Below are 25,934 nucleotides of genomic sequence, written 5' to 3'. Positions count from 1 at the left end.
TGTGTGGATCAGACCATACATCCAAACTGGATGACTGAACAAGGATCCAACAGAAGAAAATAGGATAATGCATAAGCATTGGCAAGTTAAATGTAAGACATTGATAAGACAGGCTAAGAGAGAATTTGAAAAGAAGTTGGCCATAGAGGCAAAAAACTCACAGTAAGAATTTTTTAAAATAAATCTGAAGCAGAAAGCCTGTGAGGGAGTCAGTTGGACCGTTAGATGATTGAGGAGTTAAAGGGGCACCTAGAGAAGATAAGGCCATTGCGGAAAGATTAGATGATTTCGTTGCTTCGGTGTTTACTGAAGAGGATGTTGGGGAGGTACCCGTACTGGAGAAGGTTTTCATGGGTAACTATTCAGATGGACTGAAACAAATCACAGTGAACCTAGAAGATGTGGTAGGCCTGATTGACATATTGAAGAGTAGTAAATCACCTGGACCAGATGGTATACACCCCAGACTTCTGAAGGAACTAAAAAATGAAATTTCAGACCTATTAGTAAAAATGTGTAACCTATCATTAAAATCATCCATTGTACCTGAAGACTGGAGGATAGCTAATGTAACCCCAATATTTAAAAAGGCCTCCAGGGGTGATCCGGGAAACTACAGACCGGTTAGCCTGACTTCAGTGCCAGGAAAAATAGTGGAAAGTCATGGGATAGGTGGTGATGCCCTTTTGTGGATTACAAACTGGCTAAAAGACAGGAAACAGTAGGATTAAATGGACAATTTTCTCAGTGGAAGGGAGTGGGCAGTGGAGTGCCTCAGGGATCTGTATTTGGGACCCTTACTTTTCAATATATTTATAAATGATTTGGAAAGAGGTGTGCCTTGGTCCGGTAGCCGGTTCCCAGTGTGGACTTTGCTGCTGAAGCAGCTGAAAGGCAGGGGATGCAGGAAGCTGAGCATGGTGGTGACTGCCAAAGCTCTCTCCACCCGCAGCTGGAGAGAGTTTTTGTACTCAGCCGGTAAGTGCTGAGCCCAGGTAAGTAAAGAGAGGAGGATTCCTCCCAATTTAAAGACGTGGAAGGGCCTCAGCAAGTCTTTCCTCCAGTCTCCTTATCCTGTTGGGGCAAGGGAAGGGGGCTTCCGAGCAGGTTGAGCAGCCCCGCTTCAGGCTCTGTGGGCACTTCATGTGGCAGGCTGCAATGTTGCCATCTTGCGTGCGGTTTTGTGAGTCGCCATTGCCCTCCATAGAACTTTGGTATGCGTGGTGCAGGCCGGCTCTACGCATGCGCTGTGTGCCTAATGTCACACAGTTGATAAAACAAGGAGGAAGGCGATCTAAAAAAGCCGTGGAGGCAACACACACAATAGATGCCAGGAAATGTCCGTTAAGATGCTTTATTAGGAGACTTGTATGTCCAATGTAAAAAAGCCTGACTCAGGCCGAGTTTCGCCCCCCACACAGGGGGCTGCCTCAGGGGCTGTGTACGAATGTCTTATATATATGTAAAGATGATCTTTTGCCAATTAATTTTTCAGGAAACTGTGAATTGTAGTAATGAAACTTCTCGCAACACGTGCTTTGAAATTTTTAAGAACAAATTTGTCAATGTGTTTATATGCCACGCCCATATGCATGATTGACATGAGTTTTTGGCACGATTCACAGAGTCTTAAACTCACCCCGTTCAGTTCAGTTCAGCTCTTCTAACCCGTTGAGAAGGAGACTGGTGCGCCACTTGTTACAGTGTTATGATTTATGTCCACAGTCTGAGTGTCAACCAGCCCCGGCGCATATAATGTCACACATACATGCGCGCACATATGTACGGGTGCTTCTACTTAGAAACATAGAAATGATGGTAGAAGAAGACCAAACGGCCCATCCAGTCTGCCCAGCAAGCTTTCACACTTTTTTCTCATACTTATCTGATACTCTTGGCCTTTATTAGTAACTTTTTGGAGCTGCATCTAAGTGAAGTATCTAGCTTAATTGGTTAGGGGTAGTAACTGCCACAATAAGCAAGCTACTCCCACATTTATTTGTTTACCCAGCCTGTGCAATCCAGTCCCTTGTTGGTTGTTGTGTGAATATAAATCCTCTTCTTCATTCCCCTCTGCCGTTGAAGCAGTGAGCTGCGCTGGATATGTATTCCAAGTGAAGTATTAGGCTTATTTGGTTTGGGGTAGTAACCGCTGCAACAAGCAAGCTACTCCCCTGTTTTGTGAATGCAGCTACTCCCCCGCTTTTTTGTGAATGCAAATCATTTTTTCCACATTTCCTCTTGCCGTTGAAGCATAGAGCAATATTAGAGTTGCATTAACCATGTGTTTGTTTGAGTAAGGGAATTAATCTCCAGGTAGTAGCTGTCATTCCAGCAAGCCACCCCCATGCCTCGCCTCTTCATTCACATCAGGGTCAGATTTGTGCGCACTCGATTTCAGGCACCAGCCAGCTGAGCACACAGTTACCATTTAACATGGCTCCGGCAGCAAAGAAGCACAAGACAGCACTACTTTTCCAAGTCAGGTTCCTCCCATTCAGAAGATGGGTCAGCCACACTCTTATTGGTAGCACTCTGGGTATTATTATTTAGATTTTTTATATTCTGCTTTTCACACTTTTTTTCAGCTCTTCAAAGCAGATTACATTCAGGTACTGTAGGTATTTCCCTATTCCCAGAGGGTTTACAATCTAAGTTTGTACCTGAGGCAATGGGAGGGTAAAGTGACTTGCCCAAGGTCACAAGGAGCAATAGAGGGACTTTGAACCCTGGTCTCCTGGTTTGTAGCCTGCTGCTCTAACCACTAAGCTACTATCCCAGGGCTGGATCTACCTTGGGAGAGGGCAATTCAGCTGCACCTATCCTAGTTCCTCTGAGGTTAGGTATAGACCTGGCAGCCTTTTCTTGGGTGGAATTTTTTCAAGGCCTTCAAGCCTTCGTACAGGTGCGGTCTGTCTGCCCTGCCCCTGTCCAGACTGAACCCCAGCTGGGAAGGCCTCGCTTTGTCAGCCCTATCAGCATGCCTCGAGACATGCCTCGCCTCACCAAGGGTATCCCTGACAGGGACCCAGACCCCACAGACGACGAAGGGGATGCAGACTCATTGGAGGATGGGAAAATCTCTCCAGGCCTGGAGCCATATCAGACCATGTTATTGTTTTTCCATAAAGATGAATTGCTGGCCCTGGTTTCCCAGACCCCGAAGACTCGGAGTTCCTGGCACGGACCCCATTTATTTTTATTTGCAGCTTTTATATACAGACATTCGTTTAGTAACATCACATCTGTTTACAATTAACATAACGTTTAGCAATAATGCTTTACAATAGAACTAGATAGGATAGAACCAATATAAAAAACAAGGCTAATTACAACTAATGAACAGTTCAAGGATTTAGAAGGTCCACGATAGTTGAGTCAATGATTAAGTAGGAGCATAAAACATATTTAAATAGGGTGATATAGAATACAGGTTGCAAAATATTGCAAGGATTGGAAAAACAAATGTTTGAATATCATAGTTAAAAATTGTGAAAAGAAACGCAAGTTGCAAAAATAAACAGAAGGATTGCTAAGTAAAAGATGGCCAAGGGAAAATAAAGACGGAAAGGGGTGCAGGCTGGTTGTGGTTAGGAACTAAGGAAATAGTAATATAGACAGATATGCCATAGAATAGTATGGGAAGGAAATATGTTACTGCTATAGCGGTAAGGAGAAAGCTGAAAGGAGGTACAGTGGAAACGTTTAATGCTATTATGAGGATGAATGGGCATTAGGTAAAAGCTTGTAAGAAGAGCCATGTTTTAAGTTTGTTTAAACTTTTTTGGGCATGATTCCTGACTGAGGTCTGGGGGCATATTGTTCCAATTTGTTGGCCCGGCTATAGACATGGCACGTTCTCTAGTTGTGTTGAGTAGGGTGGCTTTGTGAGAGGGTGTGTGTAGTGTGGCAGTGTGTTGTGGTCTGGAGTGTATTTGGAATTGTAAGGCATTATTGAGCCAGATCATGTTTTCACTGTGTAGGACTATTAATGATAGTGTTTTGTATTTTATCCGTTGAGCAATGGAGAGCTAGTGCAATTTTTTGAGTATGGGTATAATGTGTTCCGATCTGCGGGTGTTGGTAAGTATATGTGCTGCTGCATTCTGCAGCATTTGTAATGGGAGAATGGTGGCTTTGGGGAGTCCAAGAAGGAGGGAGTTACAGTAGTCTACTTTTGTAAGGATGAGAGATTCCAGGACGGTGCAGAAGTCACATTGATAGAGTAGTGGCTTAAGTTTTTTCAGCGTATGTAATTTAAAATAACCATCTTTTATTGTATTATGTATTTTGAGATTTAGCTGATTGTCTATGGTTACTCTAAGATTTTTTACATTTTGTGCAAGGGTGATTGTGGGGTATGGTGTATGGAGCGAGGTGTCAATATTATTGCTTCTCTGGGGGGAGATAAGTATGATTTCTGTTTTATCGGGGTTGATGGCAAGGTTAATGCCATCAACCCCCTATGATGGAACCAAAGAATAATCTCATCCTGGTGTCTCTACGGAAAGCCTCTTGCTATTTTCCAAGGTTGGAAGCCATCCAGGAGTTGATTGACCTGGAATGGGCCGCTCCGAAAGGCAGTTTTAAGGGAGATCGGGCATTGGAAGCTTTGTATCTCCTGGATCTGGTGACCAGAGAACGCCTGTGTTTCCCCAAAGTGGACGCCCTGGTCTGCCCTGTTTCGAAGCGAACAACCATCCCAGTGGAGGGAGGAGTGGCCTTAAAGGATGCACATGATAGGTGGCTGGAGTCCATCCTTAAACAAGCCTTTGACACAACAGTAATGACACTGCAAATTGCTTTCTGTTGTGCCCTGGTGGCGTACTCATGCCTGCTTCTCTTGAGAGAGGCAGATAACTCTAGAGCGCCTTCAAGAGAGGCTATGGAGCCCGTTGTTGACTTTTTAGTGGCGCAGGCTCTGACCTAGTCCGTACCTTGGCCAGAGGAGTGGGCCTCAGTGGTGGCGGCCAGAAGATAGCTATGGCTGCGGAATTGGTCACCGGCGTGACCTCTAAGGCAAAACTTACAAAGATGCCCTTTAAGGGGTCCCTACTATTCGGTAGCGAATTTGAAAAGCTGGCCAGTAAGTGGGGTGAATCTCCAGGGCCTCGGCTACTGGAAGGTAAGAGAAGGTCACAGCGCCCCCCAACCTGTGAGGGGTCAGGCCAGGGGTTCCCAGCACTTGGCCCTACAGGAACTCATAGTTTCAGATATCTCAGTCCTCGGGAAGGTATCAGTCCTTTTGGAGTCGACAACCAAAGAGGAGGGGCTGGTTCAGGGTCATGTTCAGCCCGAACACCCCAGTGAAATTTTGCCGACCCATCCATGGGACGAGGAGATAGGGGTCAACTATCCCTCTTCTACCAGCGGTGGGGTCGAGATCACGTCAGACATGGGTACTGGATATCATATGAAAAGGATACTCTCTGGAGTTTCGCAGCATCCCCTGGGACATATTCATGATGTTTCCTTGCCACTTCCAGCACAAGAAGCTGGCAGTGAAATCTACCTTGACAAGGCTCCTCAATATGAGGGCTATAATTCCAGTGCATGCGCCCCAGGAAAATATGGGGCGCTATTCCATCTATTTCATCATACCCCAGAAGGATGGTTCCTTTTGCCCCATCCTTGACCTCAACAGCATCAACCTTCATTTCCACATGGAAACTCTGCGCTCCATCATAATGGCCATACAACAGGAGAGTTCTTAACCTCCTTGGACCTCTCGGAGGCCTGCCTCCATATTCCAATCCAACAAGACCACCAGCGTTTCCTACTCTTTGTGGTGCCAGGCTGCCATTATCAGTTCCGGGCGCTGCCCTTTGGCCTTGCCACCTCCCCCAGAATATGTTCCCAAATTATGGTGGTCGTGGTGGCAGCACTGAGGAAAGAAGGAATCCTGATGCATCTATACATGGACGACTGGTTGATCCAGGCAAAGTCATTAGAGGAGAACCTCCAGGTGACCCACAGGATGATGTCCCTTCTTCAGGAGCTTGGTTGGGTCGAGAACATGGACAAGAGCAGTTTCAAGCCCTCTCAGTCCCTAGAGTAGCTGGGGGTCTGTTTCGACACCAAATAAGACAAGGTCTACTTTCCACCCTCAAGGATAAGGAAGATGAGGGATCAAATGCATACCATATACCCCAGGGTGTGGAGCTATCTTCAGGTCCTCAGTCCAATGGCATCAACCCTGGAGGTAGTACCGTGGGCGAGGGAACACGTGCGTTCACTCCAACGCTCCTTGCTGTCACGTTGGAATCTGCTGTCCCAGGACTATGCAATTCGCCTTCACCTACCGATGAAAGTGTGTTCTCGGCTTCAGTGGTGACTACAGGAAGCCCACCTGTCCAAGCCTGTCCCCTCCGGAATGGTTAGTTCTCATGATGGACATGAGCCTCTGGGGGTGGGGAGCTCACTGTTAGGAACTGGCGACCCAGAGGCGTTGGACCAAGGAAGAGGTGTGCTGGAGCATAAACTGCCTGGAAGCCTGGGCAGTCAGATTAGCAGGTCTACAGTTCAGCCACAGGCTTCAGGGTCAGGTAGTCCATGTGATGTCTGACAATGCAACAATGGTAGTCTACATTAACTGCCAGGGAGGAACCAAGAGTCTGCAATTGTCCCTGGAGATAGACCCCCTTATGAAATGGGCGGAATTGAACCTATGGATGATTTTGGTCTTCCACATTACAGGAAAAGACAAAGTCGGAGCAGACTTTCTAAGCAGAGAGAGTCTGGTTCCAGGAGAATGAACGTTGTCGTCCAGAGCCTTTCAGCTGCTGGTGGATTGCTGGGGCCTCCCATCCGTCAACTTTCTGGCCTCATCTCACAATGTGAACGTCTCCTGATTCTTCAGTCACAGAAGAGATCAGCGATCCTTGGGGAATGACGCCCGTGTTCAGGCCTGGCCAGACGAGGACCTGCTGTATGCCTTCCCTCCGTGGCCCCTGCTGGGCAAGGTCATTCGCAAAATCGAGCACCACAGGGAACTGGTCCTTCTAGTGGCTCTGGATTGGCCCAGACACCCATGGTAGGAAGACATGCAGAGGCTTCTGGTGGAGACCCCCCACCCCCTAATATGCCTTCCTCTGCACAGGGTCGTGCTCCAACTTGAAGATCCCGGTGGTGGCGTTCTCCTGTTTTAGAGGCAAGGTGAACGGAACCCGCCTGTCAGCGCATCCGGACGTGACCCATTTTCCTAAAAGGGGTTAAACACTTTTGACTGCCCTTACAGTGGCCGGTCCCCATGTGGAATCTTAATCTAGTGCTGGATTTTTTTTAGCAGGGCCTTCCTTTCGGCCTCTGCACAGTCTATTCTTGTGCCTGTTAACACTGAAGACTGTTCTTGGTGGTGATATGTTCGGCTCGTCGCATCTCTGAACTACATGCATTGTCGTGTTGGGAACCATTCCTCCGGTTAACTCCAGGAGCGTTACAGCTTTGCACCATTCCTTCCTTCTTGCCTAAGGTAGTCTTGGAGTTTCACTTGAATCGCTCCATTTCCTTACCATCCCTAGATGGACTAAAGGATACAGAAGACTTCCACTGCCTCCGCCATCTAAACGTCAGTAGGCTTTTAGTGTGGTATCTGGAAATCTTGGAACTGGTACACAATATGGACCGTTTTGTTCTTCGTGGTCAAAGGAAACCAGGCGAGGCAGCTTTATGAGCTACCATAGTTCGTTGGATCAAGGGAGGTGAGCACGGAGCTTATGTAGAAGCAAGGAAGCCAGTATCCTTTCAGGTTAAAGCTCATTCCACTAAGGCCCAGGCAGTATCCTGGGCGGAAGCGAAGATATCTCCTGTCGACATCTGCCGAGCGGCAACGTGGTCTTCCTTGCACACACCTCCAGGTTCTATCACCTGAATGTTTGGGCCCGAGAGGACGCAGCCTTTGCAAGGGCGATACTAATCAGACCGTGAGCAGCCTCCCGCTGTTTGGGAGTAGCTTTTGTACATCCCATTGGTCCTGGGTCCATCTGGCTACATACTAGGAAATGGAGAAATTACTTACCTGATAATTTTGTTTTCCTTAACGTAGACAGATGGTCAGCATCCTGTCCATGGCTGCCCAAGAACGGTGCCAAGGAATCACCTATGAGGTGAATCTAGATTCCAAGAGATTACGGGTAAGCAGTCACCCAATCCCTAGATCAGGGCATCTATAATCTTGCTGAGATTCAACACTTTTGTTTGGTTGAGTACAATTATGGTCATCCATTTTTAAACAAGTTTTAATCAAGTTTTCAATAGTCCACAATGGTTTGTGAAGAGAATACTGGAGGGCCTTGGTCACTTTGCAACCTGACTCAGACTCCATCTGCTAGCAGGGGAGCATATAACCCATTGGTCCTGAGTCCATCTGTCTACAGTAAGGAAAATGAAATTATCAGGTAAGTAATTTCTCCATTTAATGATACAGATCTGCCTGCAGTCCCCTCACTGAGCTTATCTGTTAGTGTTCTTAGTACTGACCTCTTATTTGCCAAGATCTGAATTTTTATATATAGCACCTTGGTGATACTCTAGTTCTGATGTTTAACTGGATGGTATTGCCAGCTGCTGCTTCTAGTTGAAGTCTTCCCCTTTCCAAAATATTGATGTACAGTGGTCTTCTGCTGGATTAGATCACTGTTACTTTGACCCATAAGATTTATTTTTGAGGTTTACAGTAGATCTGCCATGTTCTGCATTAGAGGTCTACCTTTTGGAGGATGAATGGGTTTCAGTTTATGCAATATGACTCTTCATAAGTTGTTGGAACACCAGTGCTGGGGAGAGCCTATGGGTTGCACTTCACCCATGAAAGATACTAGTCCTTTATACTGTAACTTTTTTTTTATTTTGGCAACTGAAGATATCTAGATTCCATTATCAAATTCAGCAAAGGGGAAACTGCTGAAGTGCCTCAACATTATCACTTTTATGTGCATGGACATTCTGCCTAAGAAGCGTTGGAGATCTTGGGGAATATGTGAACAGTCAGGCAGCTCCATGTAAAGTAATAACTTAGCCATATCACCAAACCTTAAGCCTCCCCAAAAAAAGAAAAACCTTGACACACTCAATAACAGCATGATTTGTATAAAAACTAGTGCAAGGAAACAATGTAGTGAAATCCCAGCTATGTGACAGATATAGGACAATTGTTACATGTTAAAGGGTCATGGGGTAAAGACTTTCCTGATATACCACATCATGTAATCTACACCTGACCATGCAATATGCAGTGGTTTAGTAGTTCCTGCATTCCCCCCCCCCCCCCCCTCCCAGTCTGCGAATGAGAAACCAAGATAACTTAGGTTTAGGAATATATGTCCCAGAAATACTTGCTGATGACTTTGGCAGAGATTTAGCAGGGATAACTAGGCATTGGGTGTGGCCAGTAGCACTTCATTTGGTAGCTTGTTCAGTTGTATAAGAGGCTTCTGCAGTAGCAGGGGAGAGCTGGGGCAGCAAGGCAGAGGGAGAAACTTTCCTGGTGCTCACTAACTTCAGCTATGTAGGATACAGCAGAGGAAGACCCTGAGGCTGTCTTGACAACCCATCACTAAACGTTAAGAGAACTGGACTGTCTTAGTTTAGTTGCTATTGACTTTAGGGAAAAAAGAAAACAGTGACCTATGCACAACTGAAAGTAATGGAACAGGGAAATTAAACCAGGATGAAAAACATTGTAAGACTTTTATAAATAAATGTGAGATTTTTGACTCCCTTGGGAAGAACTAGTGTTACTCTGCAGTAATCTAATTTGTAAGTAAACAGAGTGGCAGCAGCAGACTTGAGAGGTAAATGGTACAGCTGCAACCTCCCCCCCCCCCCCCCCCCCACCTTAATCTAGAGAGAGAGGGTAAAGTTTAAAGCACCAGCAGGGTTTTGTTTTTGTTTTGCTGTGCCAACTCTCTAAAATAATACTAGGACATGGTAAGAAAAGTATTGACACTTCTTAGGTTTATTTACTTTTGAGCAGTTTTCTGCCAGCAAAGGTTCTGGTTTGGCTCATGAGCATGGCTTCAGACTGCAGCTGACAGGGGATTGTTAACGAATTGCCTGCTGGGAAAAGTGCATGTTTAGTCCCAGAGTATTGTTCTAGAGTGCTTGAAATTAATAGGGAGTTGTTAATGAATGGTTTATTAAAAGAATCTGTATGTTCAGTCCAAGAATACTGCTTCAGCGTGTTTGCAGTTAACAGACGTTTCTTAATTGATTGCTAAGAGAAACTGCATATTGGGTTTAAAGGTATTGTTGTAGAGGGCTTGCAAGTAACAGAATAAAAGGAATCTATATGTTAGATTGAACACTGCTGCTTTAGAAGGTTTGCCATTTACAGAGAATTCTTAATAATTGGCTATTCAAAGAAACTGCAGGTTTGGTTCAAGAAGTACTTGCAAGTCCATAGGATTTATATATTACTTTTTTATATACAGACATTCGATCTGAGATATCACATCTGTATACATTCAGGTACTGTAGGTATTTCTCTATCCCCAGAGGGCTTACAATCTAAGTTTTGTACCTGAGGCAATGCAGGGTAAAGTGACTTGCCCAAGGTCACAAGGAGCAACAGTGGGATTCGAAACCTGGTCTACTGGTTCATAGCCCACTGCTCTAACCACTAGGCTGCCACCAAATTAATGGAATCTATCTATAATAGTCTTAAATGGTTCTTAATGGTTCTTAAATGGTTCTTTCTGTTAGCCTTGTCTCAGGCTCTAAGAAATGTTAAGTCCTTCACTGAAGCTAATTGGTTAAATGTCCTAGCCTTTGCAGAGTTTAGGTGGAACCTTAGGCCTATTTTGTAACTAAGGAAAATGGGAAAGAAAGCTGTGTTCTAGTATATTTAAGTTGATTGCTTGATGATTTAAAAAATGTTAGTTTTAAGAGTTATGATCACAAGCCTCTTCCTTTAAGCTTTATGGGAGTGAAGTTGGTTGCTGGAGTGATGGGTAGCCAGAGAGGGGTGCCATTACTGAAGGTGTACTCGGGGATTTTATAAAAGGAAGTAGATCATGGTATGATCAATTGACTACACTTACTGCCCCCAGTACTGCCATACCCACTAGTCTGTTTCCTGCACAGAATCAAACCTACTACAGCGCCCCCTGGTGAACCAGCAGCAGGAACAAAGCCCCTTCCTCTCCTGCTCTCTCCTGGCAGGGCTCATTCATGCCGAGTGGCCCCAGGCGCTCAGCAAGGAAAAGGCTGCACAGACTCAAAGCCACACTATCAGCAATGGAGTAAAAGGACGATTAGTTGCTGAAACCATTCATTTTTTTAATAAAAGGGCTGGTAGGTGAAACTATTTTTGAATAGTAGTAACTTGAAATCATTAGAATTGAGTCTGCAGCATTTTTCTATGTGCCTGTTTTCCTGCGGTTTTCTGCATCAGGGACTTTATGTGGGTATTGGCACATGTATTAGGTATTCCATGCATGTTTTTGCGCATCTCATTTGCATGCCATTCCCTTATTACATCCCATGCAGGTGCCAGCTTTTACTGCAGTGTTAAAAATACATGCAGAAAAATTTGCGCAGATTTCAGTGCAGGTCCCATTGTGTATAGTATCTCTAATTGCTATAACTTGTATGAGTGTAAATTGCATCTTTAACTCAATGTATGTGGAAGTACTGTCCATAGTGCTGAAAGAAATGTGTTTTTTTTTTCAGGGACATGTTACAACACTGTCTGCAATGTTATGGAAAGAAATGCACAGATGAAGGTGAGTTATGTTGATTGGTGCTTAAATACTTTCTCAGCCCTTTGTGGGCAGCTGGACAGACTTCCTTTTAATTTTTATTTTTAAGTAAACTTAATATTTTGAAACTCCACACAGCTTCTCCACTTAAGAATTGGTCCCATGGTATTGTGAAACAATGTCTGAAAAATCCTTCTGTGAGGAAATGGCTCCAAAATGGCATATGTCTGACCTCAGATTGTCACACCCCCTTCGGACAGAGACCGGGGAGCTGCAAGAACTTTATTCTAGTTGATAAATAAAAACACACACTAAAGAGTCTGAGTGCCATTCCCTGAGTGCTCCCAAAATAAACAGACCCTCATATGGAATAAGGGACATTGTATATGCTATTTAGTAGTAGGGAGTTTGTTGGTAAACAAGCATTGGCAAAACTAGAACTATGTTTCAGTGATCAACATGGAGTTGTGAGTAAAGTGGCTAAAATCTGACCTTCAAAATAAATTATAATACAAATGTTGAGTTATGGCCACTATTTTCAGACCTACTAAGATGATTTGAAATTGTGGCTAGGATGGATAAATGGATTGAGAGCAGGTGCAACAACCGGCCTTTAAACAAAAAAAAAAAATGTGAACAGAGGTAAGATTAGACAAGTCCAGAAGCAAATAATACAATGTAATGCACTTAAATTTTATTTTTTTTTGTTAACATTTCTTTATTTTAAATTCAGCACTTCCTGGTGAATCAGAAGGTGATTAAGACTTGATGGATCTCTGGTCTTCTTTCAACCTGAACCAATTATGCAACTGTGTACCTCTGTGCATTTCCCTGTTCTTGCAGCTACTCCATTGTCTTTACAATCTCATTTTATTTGTAATTTCTTTGATTTCAAGTACAGGAAAGTTTTAATGAAATGGCAGCCTGTGACCAATTAGAAGCCAGGAATAATCTCCTAAAACTTTTAGGGGAGATTTTAAAAAGCAGCACAGCTATTCAATCCAAACACTCCTGTGCCTGAAAACCATAGCTAATATCCCCATGTCTTGTCTTTTCCTTAGTTGGTGAAGTTTATTTTGCTTTGAATGAGGATATGATCTGCAGAGCCATGGCACAGATGCTGTTGCAGAATGCGGTGAAGTTCAATCTTGCTGAGTTCCAGGAAGTATGGCAACAGAGTGTCCCTGAAGGCATGGCTGCCAATCTTGACCAGCTCAAGGTAGTAATTGGAGCCAAAACAGATCTTGCTCTTGGCAGAACACTTAACATTAGCTCTAGAAAGTCATACAGGTCATGTCATTCTACATCTTCTCTGGCAGCTTCTTCCTTGAGGCAGACTACTTGTTAATTTTTCTGTTCATGTTTTCATTAAACTTGTATACACCATTTATCATTTGATTATATAAATTTGCCAACACACCAGATAAAAAAAAATAAAATACTTAGCGATGTCCTACAAGCAGTCAAGCATCTGTGGAATTGAAACGTGGATATACTGACATATGAATACTTAAAGAATACAAAAAAATCTTTAGAATGGACATAAACTGAATGGACAACTGATATTTCCTCTTTAGCCAGCCTGATCAGTCCAGATGCATGCATCTGAAAGCAGATGGAGACAGAGATTTGGTGACAGCACCCTATATAAGGTCCCGTGCTGCACTCAACCTGCCAGTATTCTCTACCTCCAGCAGATAGTGATATTTCCCTGTGCTTCTGCTGCCTGGTGTAGGCTGGGTGAAAGGAATTTGGAAGATTTGGCTGCTCTTAGGGTGATAGTCTGAGGATGGATCCTCCCCCAGTTACAGCATAGCCAGTGCCTAGGTGAGAGGAGGTTAAAATTGAATTGGATCACCTTATTACCCCTTTCCAATCCCCCTTGATGGTGGTGTCTCTGGTCCCTCCGACCCTGTCATCCCTGTGTTTAAAATGTAACAAACAAAAGTATTTGTTCTCCTGAGTTGCTCTGGTGGAAGTGATCAACTACAGGAGATTGAGAGACCAGGATGGCTAGTGGAATGAGGGGAGATACATGGCCTCTCAGGATTGCAAATACGGGAGTGTTTGTCTGGCCTGCGGTCATCACAGGCTGGTTGCAGTAAGCTCCTTGGTGTGCCAGCAATAGAGGCAAGAAGAGGAATGGGACCAGTAGCAGTGCTCCACGGCTCTGGAGGTGAGCAATGAGGAGGTCCCTAGAGACCAGGCTGTAGCCTGTTCCATTGGCATGGGTTCTTTTTTTTTTTTTTGATTTATAGCTTTTATTGGCATGAAATAAAACAACTGTGCACCATATACTAAATGCAATACAACCAGAATTGAACAGTCAATGCTATTGTGCTGTATAGCTGAGAGCCATTTTACGCGAACCCATCCCCTTGATATCCCCACCCCCCCCCCCCCCCCCCCACCCCTAGAGTAAGCTAGCATAGACCACATGAATATATGGTAAGCAATACACCTGCTATCAGACATCAAAGAACACATAAGCTTGATAAATGAAAAAACTCTGTGGCAGAACAATAGCCCTGCAGTGATAGGAAGTCCCATTGGATTCCGCCCTCCCGGGGCGGTAACAGAATCACTAGGCCGCACCAGTCTTGTAATCGTCCATTATAGTTCACTACTGAGCAGTAGACATTCGGAGCCAGTGTTCATAGCGGCCCCAGATCTTATGAAAGTTCTGAGTCGATTTATTGCGCAATGCTGTAACCTTCCCCAGAGTGTGCGTGTGAAGAACCAATGCTTGAACTGTAGTTAACGTGGGCACGCTGGAATCCTTCCAACACCGCGCTATAGCACATCTGGTCGCGGTGACCACATATTTAATAAAATAGTTATGAAATTTTGATCTGTCTTGGAGTTCATCATTCAGTAGCGCTTGTGCTGGTGTAAGTTGTATGCTGCCCTTCAAAATCGTAGATATCCACGCCGATATCAATGTCCAAAGCTGTTGTAATTTGGGGCATTGCCACCAAAGATGGAGAAAAGTACCTCTGTCCTGGCAAAGTTTCCAGCATAGCCCCTGTGTGTTTGGCGCATACTGTTGAATAAGACTTGGTGTGATATACCATCTGTAGTATAATTTGTACCCATTTTCAATGTGCTGGGTGGATATAAGTCCCTTCCTTAATCGTTGAAAAATCCGCAACCAGTCCTCCTTCGTCCAATCACATTGTAAATCTGATTGCCACGCTTGTATATGAGACGCAGACATATCAAAGTCATCGCTTAATAAGCCATATATATTAGAAATATGTTTGTTAACCCTATGTGCATGTCGACACATACTCTCAAAAGATGAAATACCCTTTACAAGGTCAGCTTCAATCCGCTTTCTAAGGAAAAAGTGTCTAACTTGGAGATAGCGAAAGAGATCTGCAGGCCCCAACTGGAATTGGCGGCAAAGGGTATGGAATGTTAGCAGACCCCCAGGGGACCAAATATGGGACCATTGTGAAATACCCTTATCGAGCCAGGGCTTAAACGCTGTCGGATTGCCAGCAGGTCGAAACTCCCTGTGATAGAATAAATGTGTGCTGTGGAAGAAACTTTGGGAGCCCACTAGGGTTTTCTTCCACCGGTCCCATACTGTTAGGGTAGTTTGTACAGTCTCGGGTAGGGGCGATCTAAGGCACCTGGAAACCTTGGTCTGCCATAACAATGCTGTGATAGGAAAAGTACCCATCATGGCCTGCTCCATGCGCACCCAGGGTTTGCTCTGTTTGATGTCATGCCACTCTATGGCCGCTTTCAAATGGGCCGCCCCATGGTAACGGGCCAGACTGGGCACCCCCACCCCTCCTCTATATCCAGGCAAGAACAACGTCTTCAGAGCAATCCTGGGTCTTTTCCCTGTCCATAAATATTTGTTTAGTCTCTTTTGCCATTTATCCAATAACTTTACAGGGATAGCAATGGGTAATGTCTGCATTAAATACAGAATCCGGGGCATGATGTTCATCTTTAGTACTGCTAATCTCCCCAGCCAGGAAATGTGATATCTATCCCACTCTTCTAGGTCTTTATATATTTTCCCCATAAGCGGTATATAATTTAATTGAAAGAGATCATTCTCTGCGCCCAGATAGACCCCCAAGTATTTTAACTTGCAATTAGCCCACTTGAAGGGAAACTCCCTTGCAATTTGGCCAATCAAATCTGGGGAGACATTGACATTTAACAATTCCGACTTTTCCCAGTTGATCGAAAACCCCGATACACTACTAAAGGTTGCTAATTCTCCAGAAAGTGCCCGCAATGATGTAAGGGGGTCAGTAATAGTAAACAGAATGTCATCTGCGAAAAGAGACATTTTAGAGGAAAAATCTCCAACGCTCACTCCAGAAATCAAGGGATTGTTCCGGATGCGATGAGTGAAGGGCTCCAGGAAGAGTGCAAACAGCAGTGGGGATAATGGACACCCCTGCCTGGTACCCCTCCCAACTGCAAACGAAGAGGAATACCCCCCATTAATTTTTAGACAAGCGGATGGTGCTTCATATAATTTTTGAATCCAGGTAAGAAACTTGTCTCCCAGATTAAATAAGCGCAAGGTATGGAACAAAAAGGGCCAATGCACATAGTCGAAAGCCTTTTCGGCATCTATGGCTAACAAAAGCAGTGGAATGTGTTGCGAGCGGGCCCATCCCATGATATCAACTGTTTTGCGGACGTTATCCGACGCCATGCGGCCCGGGATAAAGCCTGATTGATCGGGGTGAATCAATCCGGGCAAGGAAACATTAAGCCTGTGGGCTAAAATTTTGGCTAGAATTTTCATGTCTAAGTTAATTAAAGATATGGGGCGATAAGAGCCACATACCGTAGGATCCCTGCCAGGTTTCGCCAGCAGTGTCACCCCTGCCATATTATCGTCCGGGGAGATCGAAGCCGTCCCCTGCAGAGAATTATATAATGAAACCAGCGGAGGCACCAGTAATCCCATAAATTTCTTATAAAAAGAGGCGGTATATCCATCGAGCCCTGGGGATTTGCCTATTTTCATGGATTTAATGGCCCAAGTCACTTCTGCAGCAGTGATATCCCTAGATAGAAATATTTGAGCCTCAGGGGTGACCTGCGGTAAAGTAGAATTTTGAAAGTAGGCTTCCAGCTCAGCTTGGTTTATGCTGGTCTGGGGAGCATAGAGTTCCGTATAATAACGGAGAAAGCGCTGCCGAATATCAGTATTGGAGGTTAATATCATTCCACTGTCGTCCTTTAATTTAACAATGTTATTCTGGGCCTGACGGATCTTTAATTTTCGGGCCAACTGTCTGCCCGCCTTGTTGCCTCCTTCATAATATTGCTGCTGACTACAAATTAACTTGTGTGCGATTTGGGCCGCTTCCAGATCCGCCAAATGCTTGCGTAACGTGTCTATTTGTATTAATATATCGGCCTCTCCTGTAGCGGAGTGCGCCTGCCCCAGCTGCTGCAATCGCATTAAAGTATCAAGCTTATCTTGCTGTTTGCATCTCTTTACATAGGCGCCCCTGGCAATAAGTTTCCCTCTCACCACCGCCTTCAGACAATCCCACAGGGTAGTGGGAGACGTATCCGGGATGTCATTTAACTGTAAATACTCCTGAATGTCCCCGTACAACCGAGTACAAAATTCCTCATCGTCAAGTAGACTATCATTAAGTCTCCAAAATTTGCGTCCCTTATCATACCCAGAGAAGTGGAAATCCACAAACACGGGTCCATGATCAGACCACGTGATGGGGCCCAGGGACGGAGCTAGAACCTGATTACAGCAGCCCTTATCTACCAGTAAGTAGTCAATACGAGAGTAGGATTTATGCACCCTAGAAAAAAAGGTATAATTCCTGGATTTGGGGTGCCAAACCCGCCAGACATCTACGAGACCGTGGTGTCGTAAAAAACGCCGAAAGGCCTGTCGGTCCGTTCTTCTAGTGGAAAAGGTAGTGTGGGAATTATCTAAGCGAGGGTCCATCGTCAGATTAAAATCCCCTCCTAGGATTATATGACCTTCGCCCCACAGATCTATAATCTGAGACAGACCATCCATATAGGCGCTCTGCCCCACATTGGGTGCATATGAACTAATCAGGGTGAACTTCTCCCCTCCCACAGTGATAACCAGTAATAAGTACCTGCCCTCCGGGTCTGACCGGCATAACAATTCTTCATATATCAGATCCTTGTGCATAAGTATTCCCACTCCTAGATATTTATGAGCCAACGGCCTTGCAGCCCAATATTGTCTAGGGAAGCTTGGGTGTTTAAGTAAGTACTCGTATCTTCTCTTTAAGTGAGTTTCTTGCACGAAGGCTATCATGGTATGATGGAAGTTCAAGTCATCAAAGAGGGATTGCCGCTTTAAGGGTGAATTCAGTCCCTTTACATTGAGGGACATAATGTTAAAAGTTGTCATGTGAATGATTCATAAAAAGCTAGTTTCCCAATGGGCCGCCCCCGCGGTCCCAGCCACTGTATTAATCTGGCTTGTCTGCGCTCCCCTGTGTTCCATGAGTCCATTATATGAGAAACTCGGTAATAGCCGCCATTCTCTAGCTTCCTCCCCCCCCCCCCCCCCCCCCCGCTCTCCCACCTCCCCCACAGCTTGTTCCCTGTCCCAGGGACACGCTGTCTGGTTAAGGGAGGAGTCGATCATCCCAGCAGTAGTCCTCCCTCAACACCATCAGATATGCTTAAGAGAATAATATTTGACAACAGGACATCTCTAACTTATTAGCTGTCTATTACAAACCCTTGTGCCACAACTTTAGAACAGGCAGAAACCCTAATTAAACCTTAGTTAAACAAGCTTAATAGATATCTTTGAGATAAGCCTCACAAACAGGATCCCAGGCCTCAGTCCCACGAGCGATGACCCAGCCGGGACATTTCAACGCATGTGAGTCCTGAGATGGCAAGAATCCCCCGTATTGACTCCATCTCGCTCATCAATCCGAAGCTCAGCGCTGTGTAAGCGAATCAGGGTGGCGCCGCAGCCTTCTATCGCCTCTGGTCACTCGTTGCCATCTCGGTGGCCCCTCCTGCCGAACTGGTGGTTTTGGGGGGACAGGTAAACCCGAAATCTCTGGGTATCCTGCATCCCGCAGAAAGTTGGAGGCCTCTGCCGGCGTTTTCGCCCGATGTGCTACGCCCTTCAAGGTAAAATTAAGCCCAAATGGAAATAGCCATCGGTATCGAATATTTTCTTTTCTGAGGAGGTCAGTGACCGGTTTAAAATCCCTCCGTTTTTTTATTGTTATGGGTGAGAGGTCCATAAATATCATGACCTCATGTCCCTGCCACTTCCAGCTGGTTTGCTGCCGCGCTATGTTAGCAATTCTGTCCTTGATAGCATATTCATGGTAGCACGCTATAATGTCTTTAGGCAAATTATTAACCCGGGGGCCAAAAACCCTGTGGGCTCTTGCTATTTTTACCTCCTCTGGCTCTGAAGAAGTGGTTCCCGCGCCTGAGGCCAAAAGCATGGCGCTGATCTGTGCCACTGTAGTTATGCAGTCTGCATATTCCGGACCCTCCGGGACGCCTCTGAAGCGGAGATTCTGCCGCCTGGACCTATTTTCTAAGTCTTCCATCTTGTCTTGCAGGCGTTCCATTTCGTCCTGTATAGTATGAATTTTATCTTGCTGCTCCTTGAGGTCCGCACTATTTGCTTCTGCTCTGGTTTCAACCTCAAATATCCGGCGGCCATTTTCAGCAATATCCTCCTTGAGCTCCTCTATGGAGGACATGATGGCCGCGGTTTTCGCCGCGATTTCAGATTTAATTTCTTCGACCCAACCCTTCATCTCCGATTTCGTGGGGATCACGTTTTCGTCGGTAGGGTCGCCCGTGGCCTTCGCTCCGATATCCGCCGCCTCATTCCCCACCCCCGCCATGATTTCTCCTGGGGCCTCACCTTCTTGCGGCAATTTGCTGTACGAGAATTTTTTTAAATCCACCGTTTTTCGCCGGTGAGACATCTGCCGGCGAGCCCGATGTTATTAGGAGTGGTTGGGCAATAAATCGCCGGTCAGAACGCCCGATGTCAGTGGCTTTGGCTGGTGTCGAGGGAGAGACCCAGATTTAGTCCGCCATCTGCCGGGATGACGTCACATCCTCCTGGTTGGCATGGGTTCTTTGACTGCAGGAGTGGTGCCATTTTGGAGCCATATGGGGGAGACATTTCAGGACATCTGGTGCTGTCTCTTGATTCTATGTGCAGGCTTGATTGAGTCCCATGATTGTTTTCTGCTTTGTTCCATGATTTTATTTATTTATTTTTTTAATGCTGCAGCAGGCCAGAGTGCTGGGGCAAGAGAGTTCCTTGGGACCCTTGAAGGAAGAAGCTTGAACAGAGAGGTTGGAGGCCCTAGGGGGGATCCTTTGGTGGGGATCATGAGTGATGCCTTACTGGGTCAGACCGAGGGTCTATCAAGCCCAGCATCCTGTTTCCAACAGTGGCGAATCCGGGTTACAAGTATCTGGCAAGTACCCAAACATTAAATACATCCCATGCTACTAATGCCAGTAGTAGCAGTGGCTATTCCTTAAATCAGCTTGATTACTAGCAATTTATTAATTTTTCCTCCAGGAACTTATCCACACCTTTTATAAACCCAGCTACACTATCTGCCCTATCCACATCCTCTAGCAACAAATTCCAGAGTTTAATTGTGCATTGAGTGAGAGAGAATTTTCTCCAATTTGTTTTAAATGTGCTACTTGATAACTTCATGGAGTGCCCCCTAGTCCTTCTATTATCTGAAAGAGTAATAACCAATTCACATTTACCTGTTCTAGTCCCCTATGATCTTAGAGATTTCTATCATATCCCCGCCCCCTCAACCGTCTCTTCTCAAAGCTGAACAGCCCTAACCTCTTTATCATTTTGTTCGCTCATCTCTATATGTTCTCCAGTGCAACTATATCTTTTTTGAGATGTGGCGACCAGAACTTCACACAGTATTCTATGTGCGGTCTCACCATTGAGCGCAGCATGACGTTCTCCATCTTATTCACCATGCCCTTCCTAATAATTCCTAACATTGTTTGCTTTTTTTGAACACAGCAGTACACTGAGTAGACTCTTTCAATGTATTATCTACTATGATACCTAGATATTTAATTATTCGCTTGCTAAGAGCCTTGAATATTGTGAAATCAAAGACTGGAGGAAGACAAGTCAGAAGAGGACCCCATCATGGTGGCATTAAAAAAAAAAAAAGTCCAGAATCTTTCCCTTTTGCTAAGCTGTTTGGAATCCAGTCTGCTCAGCGTGGAAGTCTCTATAGGAATTTTTTAAGGTTAAGTAAGGCTATGGCAAAGCAGTTTCTCACAGGACAAGCAGGATGGTAGTCCTCACATATGGGTGACGTCACAGGACGGAGCCCAATCACGGAAAACTTCTGTCAAAGTTTCTAGAACTTTGACTGGCCCCTACTGGGCATGCCCAGCATGGCACTAACCCTGCAGCCAGCAGGGGTCCCCCTTCAGTCTTCTTTTTTCCGCACAGCAGTAGCCTCGCGGTTAAGGAGCTCTGACCACATTCCTGACAGGAATTTCTTCACGGACTTCTTTAAGGTTAAATTTGCCCCACAGAAGTCCCTCCTCTTTATTTACTCAGTCCGAGGTACTTCGGTAACTTTTTTGCCGTTTTTCGTCTATTACCTTCGAGTTTGGCCCTCGCGGCCTACTGGCCGTCGACCGTACCGCGACTAAATTTTTTCTCATGGCCATGGCGTCTGGTTTCAGTCTGTGCCCAGATTGTATGTGCACCATGTCTCACAGACCCTCATAGAGTCTGTGTATTGTGTTTAGGTAGTGAGCATGACGTCCTGACTTGCACCAAATGTGCCTTGATGCGACCTAAAGGTCGCAAAGCCAGAATGGAGAACCGGCACCTCTGTTCACACTTTTTTTTTTTGTTTAAAGGCCGGTTGTTGCACCTGCTCTCAATCCATTTATCCATCCTAGCCACAATTTCAAATCATCTTAGGTCTGAAAATATGGAGAATGGAGAAGATGGGACTCCTTTTCCGTGCTCACACTCCGACGCCGTCCATCGCATCGACGTCTTTGGAACCGGCACCTTCGAAGTCGCACCACCGACGACAATCTTCCGCCATCGACGTCTCCATGGCCATCGACTCCCATCCCTTCCCCCGAAGATCGAGGGGATCGGAGGGAGAAACATCGCCATCGCAAGTCTCGGACCCTCGAGGAACCGAAGTCATCGACCTCGATACCGTCCGAGCCTCCATCGAAGAAACCCCGGCCAGGAGCGGCACTGTCCACTCCTGCGACCGAGACATCGAGGCAACCCTCACCCGATCGGGGTTTGGGAGTCTCGATTCCGCCTGTAGAGGTGGTCCCTTCAGCTCTGCCTCAGCCTCCCTCTTCCGTTACGGAGCCGGGTCTTGTTACCCCAGGTCTTTGGGAAGAACTGGATCGGCTGGTCCAGGAGGCCATCGACAAGGCGATGCAACGGTTCCAGGTCCCTCCGGCACTGACTCCGGCGCCGAGAGTGGAACCGGTCACGGACCCGATTCCAGCAGCGCTGGCACGGCTGCTCTCCCGGATGGAAGCGCTCATGACCGCCCTTCCACCGGTAATTCCTGGGTCACCGACAGCCCCGGTGCGCTCCCCGATGACAGCTTCATTGGGAGGAGAAACACCGTTTCACATTCCTCCTTCGGGAGTTGTGCCTCAACCATAGATGCCGTGTCATCCCTCGCCACAGATTCATTCATCAGGGGCGATACGCACATTGGCGCCATCGATGCCGGCACCGATGTCCGCCAGGGCATTCTCGGTGCCCCCGGTGATTCCTTTGATTTTATCGGAGCCTCAGCCGGGATCTTCGGGTATTCAACCCCCTCCTGGTGCTACAGGTCAGCCCGCTGATCCTTATGACACCTGGGGGGATGATACGTCCACAGACACCGATGATTTACCTTCACCACCCTCTCCTACTGAAAGTAGAAAGCGTTCTCCTCCAGAGGACCTCTCTTTCATCAATTTTGTGAAGGAAATGTCGGAATTGGTCCCTTTTCAGTTTCAAACTGAGCAAGATGACAGGCACCAGATGATGGAGCTTCTCCAATTCCTGGATGCCCTTAAAGTGATCACTTTCATTCCAATTCATCAGGTTTTTCTTGACCTTCTAAAAAAGAATTGGGAGAATCCTGGATCCATTGCTCCAGTACACAAAAAAGCTGACTCTACTTATCTCGTACAGTCAGCACCTGGCTTTCAAAAACCTCAGCTTGACCACCATTCAGTAGTGGGTAAAGAAAGCAAAAGAAAGCAAAAACGACGAAACCATACTCGTCTATACCTCCTATCAAAGAACATAAGTTCTTAGATAATATTGGTGGTCGAGTATACCAAGGGGCCATGCTTATCTCCAGGATAGCTTCTTATCAGCTGTACATGACCCAATACAATAGGGTCATTTTCAAGCAAATACAAGATTTCGCTGAAACCCTGCCTGAACAATTCCAACAACATCTTCAAGCCCTGGTAACTAAAGGTTTTGAAGCAGGAAAACATGAAATTAGAACAGCTTATGATATTTTTGACACTTCCACTAGAGTGTCTGCAGCTGCCATTTCGGCAAGACGTTGGGCCTGGCTCTACCATTTAGGCTGGCTAATGCGCCCAGGACTATGTCCAAGATCGTGGTGGTGGTGCTGTCTCTGCACAAGGAGGGCATTTTGGTCCATCTGTATCTGGATGACTGGTTGATTCAGGACAAAAATGCAGAAGAAAGTCACTTGGTATCTCACAAGGTGGTTTCCTTGCTTCAGGAGTTAGGCTGGGTGGTGAACTTTGCCAAGAGCAGTTTGCAACAGTTTCGGATGCTAGAGTATCTCAGCTTGCGATTCAGTATGGAGCAGGGCAGAGTGTTTCTGCCAGAAAGCTGCATTCAGAAGTTATTTACTCAAGTTTGGGTCTTGTTTTAATTATATTGTCTGACTGTATAATTTATGGATGTATTACTGCGCTGTACACAATTTGTTTGGGAGTTTGCAGTATACAAGTTTTTAAATAAATGAAGATCAGCAAGATAAGTCATCTGCATATTTTGCTCATCTAAGAAAAGGCCTACAAGAAGATAAATTTCATATAGTCAGGTCAATGGCATGAGCTTGAATACAAAAAGGTTAAAATGTCCAAAAAAAAAAAAATACTAATACTATAGAAAACTTTCTGAGAGAATGAAGAAATCAAATATCTAGGTAGTTGGATCATAGAATAGAAATATTTAACAGATTGATTCTGAAAGCAAAACATGTTTAAACTGTAAGGTGTTAGGAATTTAAAGATTTTCCGTTGGAAAAAAAAATCAGCAGAACCCAGGGGCCACGATTTAAAACTCTAGGGAGGAAGACTCAGAACCAATGTCAGGAAGTATTTCTTCACGGAGAGGGTGGTGGATGCTTGGAATGACCTTCCAGAGGAAGTGGTGAAGACCAATACTGTAAAGGGGGCGTGGGATAAACACTATGGATCCATAAAGACTAGAGGATGTGAATGAAGAGTGGGTGGCTCACGGGAACGACTGCTACTACCTGGTGATAATACCCTTATTCAATAAACATACACACAGTTAATGGGACTCCAACATTGCTCTAAGCTTCAGCAGCAATGAGGAAATGTGGAAAAAAGGATTTGCATTCACAAAAAAGCGGCGGTTACTTCCCCAAACCAAATAAGCCTGATACTTCACTTTCAATGCAAAGCCAGCATAGCTCTCTGCTTCAACGGCAGGCGGGAATGAAGAAAGGTGGATCTATATTCAGGCAACAACCAACAAGGATTGAATTACATACGGGCTGATACAGTAAAGTCCGCAGGAGAGTGGGGCAAATGCCCGCTCTCCCGGCGCGCGCACAGGCCACTCTCCTGTGCGCGCGATTCAATATTCAAATTAGGGCCGGAGGAAAAAAGAGGCGCTAGGGACACTAGCGCTTCCCTAGCGCCTCTTTTTGGACCGGAGTGGCAGCTGTCAGCGGGTTTGACAGCAGACGCTCAATTTTGCCGGTGTCGGTTCTCAAACCCGCTGACAGCCACGGGTTCGGAAACCGTACGCAGGCAAAATTGAGGGTCCGGTTTTCAACCCACGGGCAGACTTCAAAATTTATTTATTTATTTTTTTTTTTTTTAACTTTTTGTAACTTTCGGGACCTCAGACTTAATATTGCCATGATATTAAGTCGGAGAGTGCACAGAAAAACAGTTTTTACTGCTTTTCTGTGCACTTTCCCGGTGCCGAGAGAAATTAGCGCCTACCTTTGGGTAGGCGCTAATTTCTGAAAGTAAAATATGCAGCTTGGCTGCACATTTTCCTTTCTGAATCGCGCATGAATACTTAATAGGGCCATCAACATGCATTTACATGTTGCGGGCGCTATTACGTTCGGGGGGGTTGGACGCGCGTTTTCGACCCCTTACTGAATAAGGGGTAACACTAGCGCATTGAAAAAGCGCGTCCAATCACGGGTTAACTGCGCTCCACCGGAGCACACTGTACTGTATTGGCCTGATTGGATAAACAGATAAGCATAAGTGTAGCTTGCTTATTGCGGTGGTTAATACCCCTAAGTATTTAAGCTATTTCTCTTGGATACAGTTCCAACACTGCTCTCTACATTAATGGTGGGGGTGGAAGGGAAATAGAATAAAAAAGGTTACTAAGAGCCAAGAGAAACAGATAAGTATGAGAGAAAAAAAAGTGCGAAAGCTTGCTGGGCAGACTAGATGGGCCTTTTGGTCGTCTTCTGCTGTCATTTCTATGTTTCTATGTTACTTAGAACATTTCTGTTTAGGGATGGGATACAGAAGTAAAGCATGAAAATGCAGTCATTTGAAATGTTGAAGCATTGTGAGGAATGAAAGGGTACTTGAGATGATAGGTGGAAGAGCCATGACCTGATTATGAGGCATATGAGATTTGCTGGTCATGTACTTAGGAGTTTTGGTGATAGAGAGACTAAATGAATTATTTGCTTCAGTATTCACTGGGGAAGATGTAAGAAAGATACCCATGCCAGAAATGATATTCAAAGGTGATGATTCAGATCCTCTGAAACAAATCTCTGTGAACCTGGAAGATGTACTAGGGCAAATTGACAAACTAAAGAGTAGCAAATCAACTGGACCAGATAGTATACATCCCAGAGTGCTGAAAGAACTGAGAAATGAAATTGTGGACCTGCTATTGGAAATTTGTAAACTTTCAGTAAC

At 45.3% G+C, this 25,934-nt stretch overlaps 1 protein-coding gene across 1 annotated transcript in view; it reads left to right on the top strand.

Annotated features, from left to right (window-relative positions):
• DSCC1 (DNA replication and sister chromatid cohesion 1) overlaps window positions 1-25,934 on the top strand; it is a 91,202-nt gene that overhangs the window by 49,167 nt on the left and 16,101 nt on the right. The window contains exons 6-7 of the mRNA XM_029591952.1: window positions 11,671-11,723; window positions 12,761-12,918. Of these exons, the coding sequence (XP_029447812.1) occupies window positions 11,671-11,723; window positions 12,761-12,918 (211 nt within the window). The remainder of the gene's footprint in view (window positions 1-11,670; window positions 11,724-12,760; window positions 12,919-25,934) is intronic.

Source organism: Rhinatrema bivittatum, chromosome 2, assembly GCF_901001135.1.
Source record: "Rhinatrema bivittatum chromosome 2, aRhiBiv1.1, whole genome shotgun sequence".
NCBI lineage: Eukaryota > Metazoa > Chordata > Amphibia > Gymnophiona > Rhinatrematidae > Rhinatrema > Rhinatrema bivittatum.
This window is presented reverse-complemented; position numbering and strand designations above follow the sequence as displayed.